Genomic DNA, 12,175 nt, shown 5'->3' on the forward strand with positions numbered 1-12,175 from the left:
AACGTGCGGTTATTTCATCAGCGCTGACTTCTTTCGGCCCTTGTCTGCGCCGACTTTATCTGAGTGAGCTTTTGTCTTTTCTCCTTGATCTCTTATTTGACACAGTCGAATTCTTCGTCTGCACCGTCATCTAGACTCGTCCGCGCAGCTGCTTTTCTAGTTTCTTGTCTCATCTATGATCTCTTCCTGAGTATTCTTCAAGTGTTATCTCAAGGTCGACCCGCCTTTTGGCTTTGCTAATTCTGTGTATATTCTTAGTCTGCGCCGCTGGGTCTTGCTTCTATGTCTTTTTCCCTATGATAGCGGTGTTGATGGGATCCTTACTTCTCATCAGGCCCCCACTAATTAACAAACCTAAGGGATTTATAACCCTTAAGTGACATGTCTTAGCCCAACATGGGCTTTCGGCCCCTTCAAACATATAACCTCTCAAAATAATTAAAATAAGAGTTTTGGGCTTAATTAAATGTAAAATAATTAACTCCAAGCTCAATCTCTAAATTCTCCAAAATCAATCAACTTTTTCCATAATTCTCGACTTTCACCAACTTCTTCCATCCACGAGCATCCATCTCCAATCCATCTAATTCCTGTGCCAAAATGTCACAAACCATGTAAAATCATATAAAATCATAGCAAAACACACACTAATTAAGTAACTAAAATACACACATCAATGCAATACAAAGTCTTAACATAGAAAATCAATTCATCAAAATTTCAAAATAATTCTAATTTGTCTATTATTTTTAATTTTTTATATATCTAATATTATTAATAAATTAAATATAATAAATAAATAAATGATATATATTAAATAAAACGGATCCATGGGTCGGATCTGGATACAGATCCATTTTAAAAAATGAGATCCAGATCAGAGATCCAAAAAATTGAGATCCGAATCTAGATCCATGGATTTGGACCAGGACCGGGTCCAGGATCCATTGTCATCCCAAACTGCGCCCCTCCACTTGGAAGTCTTAATTGGAGCTGTTCCTTATCTGTGTCTCTTTTGCACCGGCGATCACACCGCACTTCGTCCACGGGCGTCACAGGTGGCCTCCGCTTGGTTCGTCCCCGAACCACACCGTACTAGGAGAGGTTCGGCTCTGATACTACCTTAACAACCCGACTCCAGAGTTAACGGTTGTCCCCACAGACCAATACGAGTCTTTTCTAGCATGTTTTGTCCTCACATGCACGCTACTCGAGAAACTTCCCAAGGGGTCACCCATCCCGAAAATGCTCCAAGCTAAGCACACTTAACCTTGGAGTTTCTTCCACATGGGCACCAGAAAAGAAGATGGATCTTATTTATATGAGTAGCACCTATCAAATCATTTAAGCTCTCCTCGAATATGCAGTCCCATACCTGCATATTCTCAAAATCCATCTCGTTTGAATGTGTTCCTGTTCATTCCTGCGCCCCTCCGCTTGGAAGTTTTAATCGGAGCCGCTCATTGTCTGTGCCTCTTTTGCATCGACGATCACTCCGCACTTCGTCTCCGAGCGTCACACCTGTTATGCACAACGCTTGTGTGTATTTTACTCCTCATCAATAATCATCATAATCATTATTGTTAAATTTTTACTCAAAATATGAAAAGTATCTTTTGGATATTTTCTAAAAATAAAATATTACTATTAGCTTTGTATAAGAAATAGTTTAATTTATGGAATAAAATTGATGCAACCCATTATATATTTATTTATTTAATTATATTTATATCTTTTATACTTCTAAAGTGATGTAAAATAATTTCATTTCATTCCCAAATTTTTATTTCTAGCTATCAATCCTAGGAATGAAATCAAACAAGTAATCACAAATTCATTTCTTTTGTATTCTTTATGCATACCAAGAATCACTAAGATTTATTTTTCCCTCTTTATTCCATTACTACTTTCATTCTATTCCGCCCTCATTTCATTTCATCATACCCAGTAACGTAGCCAGGATTTCATCTCAGTGGGGGCCAATTTATAATAATTTTAATATTAAATAAGTGTCATATTATGGAATTTTTCTTGTTCATTTTTAAATGTCATATTGTGAAATTTTAAGAGTAAAAGTAAGTTAAACTTCCAATTTTAATCATGTCATTTTTTCTATACTTCATCTTAAAGCATGTAAAATTATACTTTTTCTTGGCGAGTATAATTTTATGTCATATGCCACTCATTTGAATAGAAAGGGAGTATATATTTATAATAAATTTTTTGAAATATTTATATATGACTATCACACATCCTAATGACTTGCATGTTTAAAGTTATAAATATCTAGTAATAACTTTATTCATTTGCCCAACACGTATTAATATTCACAAAAAATATTCAATAATAAGTTATTACAAATAAAATTATCTAACAAAAATAAATGAAAGATAATTCACTTGCATGTACAAGGTCTGAGCTAACAATTAACACGAGTTAGAAATATCTAGTTAAATTAATAAATTCTATTAATAACTAATATTTTAATAATTCACATAATAATAAAAATTGAATGTGTGAAAAACCTAAAGAAATAAGCTATTACATAAAAATATCATTGAGAATCCAACATAAAAAGTAAATTACAAGTATGTTCGTAAAGAATTCTACATTTAAACTCAAATTTTTAATTTTTTGAGTCCAATACAAAAATTTACCCTATAAAGTTTTTAAAATCAAACTCACCTATTAGATAAAAAAAATAAAGAAAATATAAAATAACAACAAAGTTACATCATATAATCCTATGAGAATTTTGTTGTATAAAATAAAATGAATTTTCATTTAAATACTAAATAAAGAAATACATTATATAGATATATATATATATATACATACTATTTTTTTGAAAAATTCCAGTGGGGCCCAGTGCCCCCACTGGACCCCCTAGCTACGTCACTGATCATACCAATCACCTTCTTATAAAATTGTGAATGAGTCAACCAAGTAATTATATCACTGTGGTTCTAATGGTATACTTCAAATTTTATTATTTTAATATTTTTTTACAAAATAAAATTTGTTACTATGTTATGAATTATACTTAATTGTTATTTCAATAATTAAAAATTAAAAAAATTATTTACCCTAACCTTGAATTTATCAACCTTAAAAATGAATTATTAACATATAAAAGTGAAATTAAATAATACTTAAAATTAATTATATATCTTAATTGGATGAGATAAATCCTAGCTAATAATTATGAAATTAAATTAAAGTATACATTAATTGAAATTGATGAAAAGAGGATAAAAAAACCAAAAAAATCATATTTGACCCAATATAGCTCGAGCCTACTAAATTTGTGGTATTGAACCGGGTTGGGATAGCGATTTTTTCAAAAAGTCTGGCCCAGGATCGGCCATTCCCAACTATGGTCTTGGGCCAGACTAGGCCTAACTTTCAACCGATTCATCCCGGCCCGATTCGGGCTGGGCTAACCAGACCTAGTTTACCACTCTACGTACGTCTGCCTATTTCACTGAGTTAACAAATATTTAATGGAGATTAGATTGAGATAAAATTAAAAGAATGTGTATTGTTGGTATATTAGTGTGAGTAGGAGACATTTTAGAATATTAAATACGTATAATTTGGTTTATTTTGAACACAAAATCTCTTGTACACCCGAGTGTACGTTGATCCGTACTCAAATCCTGACCCGCATTTTAATTCAAATCTGCATCCTGACCCAAATTGTATAATTGATACTATCCAGTTATACAAATGACACTGCTTATAATTGACACTATTCAATTATATAAATGATACTGTAACATTTTAAAATGTTATAGTGTTATTTAAAATATTATAGTGTCATTTACAATCTTATAGTGTCAATTACAAAAAGTGTCATTTATATTTTTGAATAGTGTCAATTATACACAGTGTCATTTACAATGTCATAGTGTCATTTATACGCAGTGTTATTTGTATAACAAAATAATGTCAATTGCAGGCAGTGTCATTTGTATAACCGAATAACGTCATTTGCACGATTTGAGTTAGGATGCGGGTTAGGATCGTGATACGGGTTAGAATTTGGGTACGGATCAACCCGGGTGTACAGTACACCCTGGTGTACCCAAATACCACTCTATTTTGAATAGTTTGTTATATAGATGATGACTCAGAAAAAAAAAGGACTGATAAAAGTTAAATTTGGATAAAAAAAAGTTAAAAATACGAGTAATTTTTAGATATTATTTAATTATTAATATTATATATACTACATTTGAAAATATATACAGGTTATTAGTATTTAAATAAATAATTTTCCCCGTACATAGATTCAAGCTAGAAGTTAGATTTGGTCATATGTTCAGACCAAGAAACTTCTCGTCTCTTAACTGTGAAGAATATTTGTAACTTGTCAAAAGAAGCACAAACCTTAGTATGAACTATGAAATGAAATCAGGCCCATGCGTTTCGTTGAACTAACAACCTAACATATTTTCTAACATCTATAATTAATATATTTTCTCCGTCCCTCTTATAATGACATACTTTTTTATTTATTTATCTCATTTGTAATGATATTTCTAAAAATAATATATGATCGCTACACGTATTAAATAAGTGATTTCTACCTACTTTACACTTTTAACACCTTAGGATGTGTTCTCTTTTTTATTGTAAGTTTATCATTAAAAAAGAAGAGAAAAGAAAAGATGATTTCTTTTTAACACATTTTAGTGGTCCTACTCTTTTGATCTCATAATCTCTTTGGTTGAAAAATATAGTATGAAAATATTATGAAAAGAGAGTGGAGAGAGAGAAAAAAGGAAGAGAAAGAAGAAGAAATATAGAGAGATGAGTTAAATTATATACTAGTAAATTTTTATGGTAAAATTGAAAGATCATAAAAATATTATCACACCTATAACTTATGATAATATATAATATTATCATGAATTGGATTGAATTCGAAAAAGAAAAAAAAAATCCTCCTACCCCAAAGTTTTTTCAACAAAGAGAACGTGTGAAGAAAGTGAAAAAAAAATGGGGAATATATATATATTTCATCATTTTCCATCAAAGAGAATGCAATTTTATTCTTAATTTTCTTATCTATTTTTATTGTGTCATTATAAATGGAACGGAGGGAATAATATAATGCTTACTATGATAAGAAATAGTTTTACTTCTTGAAATCGTCAAGGTCGCTAAGCAGTTGAATAAATATAAGTTGGTTCCTTTCAACAAAAATAAACTGTGGGAATAGAAGAGATCAACCATATACAAGACGTGAGTGTGAACCAGTGGAATACATACTTAACCGTAGACTATGTAGGATGACTCATTGACTCAATAGCTACACATAAATTGATCAAATGAAAAAAAAGAAAATTCGATTTATTTAAAATTTTAGGTTAAGGAAAAAAATATTTAGCTAGTTTTACTGTTTCGGTTAAAAATTTAAAATACAAAAAGATAAAAGTTGTGAACAAAATAGTAAAACTTGCTAAATCATTGAAAATTTAAATAAATTGAATCTTTTACTATTTAACCAATTTATAATTGACCGCAATATATTAATATAGCTGTATAAATCTTCTGTTTATATATTGCTCCACCTTCTATATAAACAACTCATCTAGAGACAGGGAGAAAACATGCTGTGAGATGCATTGTCATCTTTATTACTTTAGAGAGAGAGAGAGAAGTCTTTCATGTCTAAATATATAGAGAGAGATGAGTCGAAGATACCTGAAATGTATTGTCATCTATGTTGTGTTAAAGGGAAGAGAGGGAAGAAAAATGGTGTAGCAGGAGTGACGTCGCAGGAGAGATGACACTTGCTTTGATCCGACATTGGTCGAGCAAGTGTCTTGCTCCTGCAACGTGACTCTTGTTCGCTCTTTGTTATTGTACAAAATCAAGATATGATGTTCTATCTATCTAAGGTTAGTTGAGTTTCTATATGTTATTTATAACTTTTATATATCATGACTTATGCACGGATGCACGATTTTATTGATGTTATGCTAGTATACTAATTGCTTGTAGCAATAAATATGAAACAACATGATTCACAGATTTTATTATTTTAATAATATTTTTTACAAAATAAAATTTGTTACAATGCCATGAATTATATTTAACTGTTATTTTAATAACATTTTTAAAAATATATATATCCTAACTTTGGATTTACCAACCCTAAAAGTGAATTATTAACTTATAAAAGTGAAATTAAATACTAATACTTGAAAAAAATATTATATATCCTAATGGGGTGGAATAAAATCCTAGTTAACAACTATGAAATTAAAGTAAAGTATACATAATTAATAGAAATTGATGATAAGAGGATTAAAAAAAATTAAAAATAAAACACCAAATATGATACATTGAATTTCAAGTGTCGAATACGATAGCAATAAGATGATAACGAGGATTAGGCGGTATAATTAATACAGCCAGTTCACAACCAGCCATATATTAAAGTGGCATACTAGGTAAAAATTAATTAATCGAATCAATTATCATCTTCCTTTTAGTCTAATGCCACCTTGTCTAGACTAAAGTAGATTCTCATAATGCCATTTAGCATCCTTACCCCTTGTTCGGTAGTTAGCGGTGGGTTATTAAGAGTGAGCCAGCTTGCAAAGGGTTAATCAATGTTAATTAACAATCGAAGTTGATCGGTAAATTAGACATAATTAGGGATTAGGCTGATGCTTGTTCGATAGCCAACATTAAGAACCACCTAATACCCGTGAAAATACATCCTTGCCCCTCATTAAATACATGAATTACCAAAACATCGAAATATTGGAGATGGCATAATCTTTCATCTGAAATTGAAAAAAGCGGGGGTGAAATTGGAAATGGGAAAAATACTGATGGGTACTGTAGAAGGACGTGAAATTTAACTCATGGTCAGTGTCAGATCCACTATAGGAAATGAACAGTTGAATACCAGCGGGCCGCGGGCTTGGCTCTTAAAAAAATTGGATACCGAACACGCAAATTTCGCCTTTGTTATTAAGCAATGAGCCCACTACTAACCTACCGAACATTGCCTTAGTTTTTTCCCGTCATTAAAAAAAAACATGAGAAAGGAATAAGAAATCTTTCTTGTTGTCAGCTTAGATTGAGTAAGACTAAGAAAACCAATGCAGACCAATTTAGATCAGACATATTTGGTCACAGACACGTTTGTTAACTACAAAATCTCTTCTCTTGTATTAGAGTTATTTTTTCTACCCAATCATTGATATTTGTTGAGCTTGAAATTGGGGTAAGTAATACGAACAACGCTAAAATATTCAAGTGCGATAAGTTGAAAATTTAGAGTTATCAACCTTAAAACACACATCAATTTTAAAAATTAGAAATATATGCATAACCTTAACTTTATTGTCATTTAATCAAGATTTGAATTTCCAACAAAATTTTAAAAATTTAAAATCAACATGGTAGCCACAAATTTAATATCAATCATGCCGAACTCAATTCGACCAAAACATCAATGACTACAAGATCACATATGCAGCTAAGAAAAATCCAAATGTAAGCAAGTAAATTGTACAACTCCGATTTCGTGTCCAGAAAAAAAATAGTGGAATCATCGTTACATAAATCATTAGTAGCACACTACATTCAAAGAAAAAAAATATTGCAGCCAACATGGATTTAAACTAAACTCAAACTACAAATTAAAAGAAAAAAATGGCCGCAAGAAGAGGAAGATTTTGATCATTGAGCAATGTTATCAAAAGGTATACACATGGCACGTACAGACAACATACGAACAAACAAAGATCCCAAACCTCGTATCTCTCGTTTACTCTTATATATATATTGCTTAATACTGTTCAAATGAAAGCAAAATGGTACCGGGAGAATGCAATGCAGGAAGAAGCACGACAAGAAAAGGTTGTACGCTTGCCACGATCCACCACACCGAGAAGGGCCCCTAATAGTACTTCGCGCCCGTTGCTGATAAAGGGAACTGCAAGGACCTCAAAATCTACGAGTCATCATCAAGGTCAAGAATCAAGGTCAGGACAAAGCGTACCATCATAGAAGCCCGCCAATTGAAGGTCTGCCATTCTCTACTTCTTCGCGATGAATACTAATTAGAACTGAAAATCGAGCTCTGAGCAGTATTTTCCTCCTAACTGAAATATAATATTTATCCCATCTTGCCATCTACATTTTGTGACACCATAAACAAAATGGCCATTGAGAAGATCTGCTTTTGCTATTTGCACTGCCGTGGGCGGAAATTATTATCCGATAAGAGGAAACTCGTAAGTTTCTCCAATCTTTTGGCACCGGAAGTCGGTCTGAGAACCGTGACATTACCCACAACAGAACAAGGGTCCGTCCCGTTTTCACCACTACCTGCACACCAGCCGCCGGGGACAAGCATGTCTTTGCCCCGGAGCAGAAGTTCAGAGTCGATCCTGTCCAGCACCGGGTCATCATGATGGAACTTCCTAGCAAATGGGGCATTACTATCGATCATTCTTTGCATGTCATCAACGGTTAGGTAGTGTGGGTGCTGCTTGGGAGGGTTGTCCCAAGATATGAAGTGAAGGTCGCTGTTCACCGTGGTATTGCTGAATTGGGGCGCATTGCAAACGACGGTGTGGAAGTAGCCTTCTGGGGAAGATATGAAGTTTGCGTAATACATGAGGACTGTTCGGGGTAGGTTATCCCATCCCCATATGCAGTAGTCGATGAAAGGTCGGGAGAGTGCCATCCAAGCAGAGCCTATAAGAGAAAGAATTCAGTCCTATGCAAGAATCTTTCCAAAAAAGATTTGTTTTTCAGGTTCTACAAACCATTCAGAAACGAAAACCTTTAAATTACAGGAAATCTAATATTCGGCACAGGTGCCATCCTCAAACTCAATCTGATAATAACCCAACGTTTTCATGTGAATCATAGTTAGAGATGAAGAATATAGATGGTGATGACTAATAACTGTCAAAATCATATGAATATTTTATTCCCATTAGTTCATTTCATTCTTATGACTGTGGGTCTAGGAAGGCCCTACGTGGAATATATATATTCTGGGAATTTGGAGAAAACCCCGTGAATAGACCTCGCAGGAACGTAGCTGTTCATCATGAAACTCAAGTAGTAGCTTAAAACTTATGCGAACAACACAACGGAAGGAAAAGGCTGTGCATGACAAGAACAAGAATAACCAGAGACAAATTATTAGTACCTTGATGAACGCATGCTAGAGTATTATTTACAGTGGATTCAGATCTTCAATTGGTAATACTACAATTCGACTAAGAGATTATCACATAAGATTCATAACATTCAAAACTCAGTTTCAATTTCCATAATTATATAATCTTTCCTTGCTGTAAAGGGCATTGAAGTAAAACATAAATCACATAAAACTGGGAATTCAAGAATGATGCAGTTTTGGAAAGAATAAAAATTCGAGCACCTCACTACTTAAAGAAAACCAAGACAGGGAAAAACAAAAATGAAAATCAACAGTGATCCCAGAAAATCATAAATACTCAGAATCCCAACACGAAAAAGATACTAAACCTCTATATTTAGGTTTTCATGAAAAAAAAGTAAATACACATGGCAAGACAAAAAAAAAGTGAAGCATCTTCACCAGATTCCGAAACGTCTTTCAGACAAAAACAAGCAACACTTGCACACACAAAGAACAAAACAAGCACAAAATCACATAAGCGGAATTCAGATTCAATGGATTGATACACACCTGTAAAGAGCTTGAAAGCAGTTGGCACACTTCTCCTCTGTGTGATCCAAAACACATCAGTCTTCTTGGTCATATACAGCCCCGGATCAATGATGATCGGCTTCGCCCTCTGAAACCTAAATCCAACAAGAATCGTTAATGATCTCTCGTGGAAAATAAACAATTGGATCGTGTCAGGAAGGCCACTCACTCTTTCCATCCAATGTTACTTGTGTGATCAATGAAATTGAGATCCCTTGGCAAGAATGAAAACGTATGCAACAGATCTAATCATCATCAACAACAACAAACCCAGAAGCAATTAATCTCAAAACTGACATAATACATCAAAATTAAGCTCGATAACAGCATCTTAACTATAAAGATTCCAACTTTATCATATAATAAAAACCTAATCCTCACCGTCTTGAGTAACCAGAGGATAATCCGAGGCACTGAGATTGATGAACCAGTCCCAGTCCCCACCCTGCCGCAGCAGAATCGCCGCCGCGTGCAGCGTGTTGGCCACCATCGTCGGCCCGCGGTAAGTTACCAAATTAGCCTTGGTAATCATTCGAACATTTTTGAATCTACGAAAAATGGGATGGGCAATTACGTAATTGTACAGATCAAGCCTCTCATCGGCGGAGCTCTCGCCGTCGAGGTGCACCACGTACTGATTAGTGGGGTGGTAGAGCGCCTCCAGCGTGCGGCGGAGCATGGCGCCGTCGCCGGCGGAGCCGGAAATCAAGTAGGCGAAGCGCGGCGGCGGCGGCAGGTCGGGGACCGGGAGGGGGTTGAGGCGCGACTCGACGAAGATGGAGGCGGCGGCGGCGGAGGAGGAGGAGTAGTAGCGGCGGAGTGGGAAGAGAGGGACGCCGTCGGGGGAGGTGAGGGTGGTGAGGAAGAGGAGGAAGAGGGAGACGAGGGCGCCAATGGCGAGAGGGAAGATCCATTTCCGCTCCATTTTGTGGGGGTGTTTGAGCTGGAGATAGTATTTCTTCAACTTCTTCATCTTCCCATCAAATTGGGGGAAAATAGGATTCAGGTTGAGTTGGGAATCTGCTGCAGATTTTGCGGGGGTGGGGTTAGTGTTGGGAGAGATTTGGATTTTGAGTTGGGTGGAAGGTGGGAGGTTTGCTGTTGTGATGCTTCATTTTGGTTGCACCTGTTTTTTCTTTTTATTTATTTTATTTAATAAATATATTATAGAAATTAAAAAATAAAAATAAAAAAGTCCTGTTTTCTACGCAGATGTTTTGGAGTGAAGATTAGTTTACATTACACCATCTATAATGGGCCTTTCAAATATATAGAGGGAAAATTCGTCTCCAGTCATAAGTTAAATTTGATTTCATAAATTCTTTTTTAACCTTTTTGACTTTTTATATCAAATCCGAGATTTTGATTTTACAGATGATTCATTTATTATTATATATCTTGATGAATTTGTAAAACTCTAAATTTCACTATGATCTTGAAATTTAATTATGTGCGTGTTTGTGAAGTAAATTGATCATTTTGTCATAATGTAATATAGATTTTTGTAAAAATAATCTATTTAAAATTTAAATTAAATTATATTATTATTAAATATTAATATAGAATGTAATTACATATGATAAAATATATCTCAATCAAACATATCACCTATTATTCTATGTCACCATTTCATATCACTTATCAAACTAACATTATATAACAAAAATAATAAACTTATACTAAAAGAAATAAGAGTTAAATATTTTATCATAAATTGGCATATAGAGAATTGAGGTGGTCTTGGGTGCAACATGTTGCACCATATAACATGATTGATTCATGATATGAAGCTTTGATTCAAATTATTTATATCATTATTTTGCATGGTGCAACATGTTGCACCCAAATTTTTATCTAGAAAGTTTGTAGTTAAAAACGAATCTAAAATTAATTTACAATTTATTCAACAATAATAGTTACGGGTGAGTGTTGAAAAGTAATAATTTAATCTAGTTTTTGTAGGTCTTGAAATGTAGAAATAATTGAATCCTAATGCTTATCTTCTTGTTTGGTACGAACCAACTAGGCGCTCTATTAAATGCATCTACTCTTTCTTTCTTTTTTTTCTTTTTTCTTTTTTTTTTTCAGTTTTTCTTAGGAGGAAAAATGGGGTTCACTACATAAATGTGATCGCAAGATTCGGTCACATAGTAGTCTTTTTTTTTTTTTTTAATTAAGAGAGAGAGGATAAATTGCATTCTAGAAGTCAAACTTTTTATTCGTTTTCAAAGATAATTTAAATTTTCATTCATTTATTTCTAGAAACTCCAAATTATATAATTTAAATTTTCATTCATTTATTTCTAGAAACTCCAAATTATATATAAAAAATGGGTAATTGCATGTAAATCCATAACGTTATTCAAAATTAATTTTTGCTCCAAATCTAAAAAATCGACTTCTAAATTCATAATGTTTCATTTTCGTCTCAAATTA

At 33.4% G+C, this 12,175-nt stretch overlaps 1 protein-coding gene across 1 annotated transcript; it reads right to left on the reverse strand.

The window, feature by feature from the left end:
- Positions 1–7,522: 7,522 nt before the first annotated feature.
- Positions 7,523–10,994, reverse strand: LOC131004947 (beta-glucuronosyltransferase GlcAT14B-like). The gene is made up of 4 exons (XM_057931721.1): positions 10,121–10,994; positions 9,909–9,984; positions 9,719–9,834; positions 7,523–8,730 (listed from the first exon to the last, which is right to left on the reverse strand). Exons 1-4 carry the CDS (start codon positions 10,710–10,712, stop codon positions 8,216–8,218), a joined length of 1,299 nt encoding a protein of 432 aa, XP_057787704.1. The 5' UTR covers positions 10,713–10,994; the 3' UTR covers positions 7,523–8,215.
- Positions 10,995–12,175: the final 1,181 nt, after the last annotated feature.

This window comes from Salvia miltiorrhiza, unplaced genomic scaffold (genome assembly GCF_028751815.1).
Source record: "Salvia miltiorrhiza cultivar Shanhuang (shh) unplaced genomic scaffold, IMPLAD_Smil_shh original_scaffold_471, whole genome shotgun sequence".
NCBI classification, from domain to species: domain Eukaryota; kingdom Viridiplantae; phylum Streptophyta; class Magnoliopsida; order Lamiales; family Lamiaceae; genus Salvia; species Salvia miltiorrhiza.

Bases quoted from the DNA above. Each gene is read 5' to 3' on its own strand.
- LOC131004947 (XM_057931721.1), bottom strand. From the start codon at position 10,712: ATGAAGAAGTTGAAGAAATACTATCTCCAGCTCAAACACCCCCACAAA. The intron at 9,835-9,908 runs GTGAGTGGCCTT...TGTTGGATTTAG, and splicing joins AGTAACATTGGATGGAAAGA to GTTTCAGAGGGCGAAGCCGA. The intron at 8,731-9,718 runs GTGTGTATCAAT...TTTCTCTTATAG, and splicing joins TGCTTTCAAGCTCTTTACAG to GCTCTGCTTGGATGGCACTC.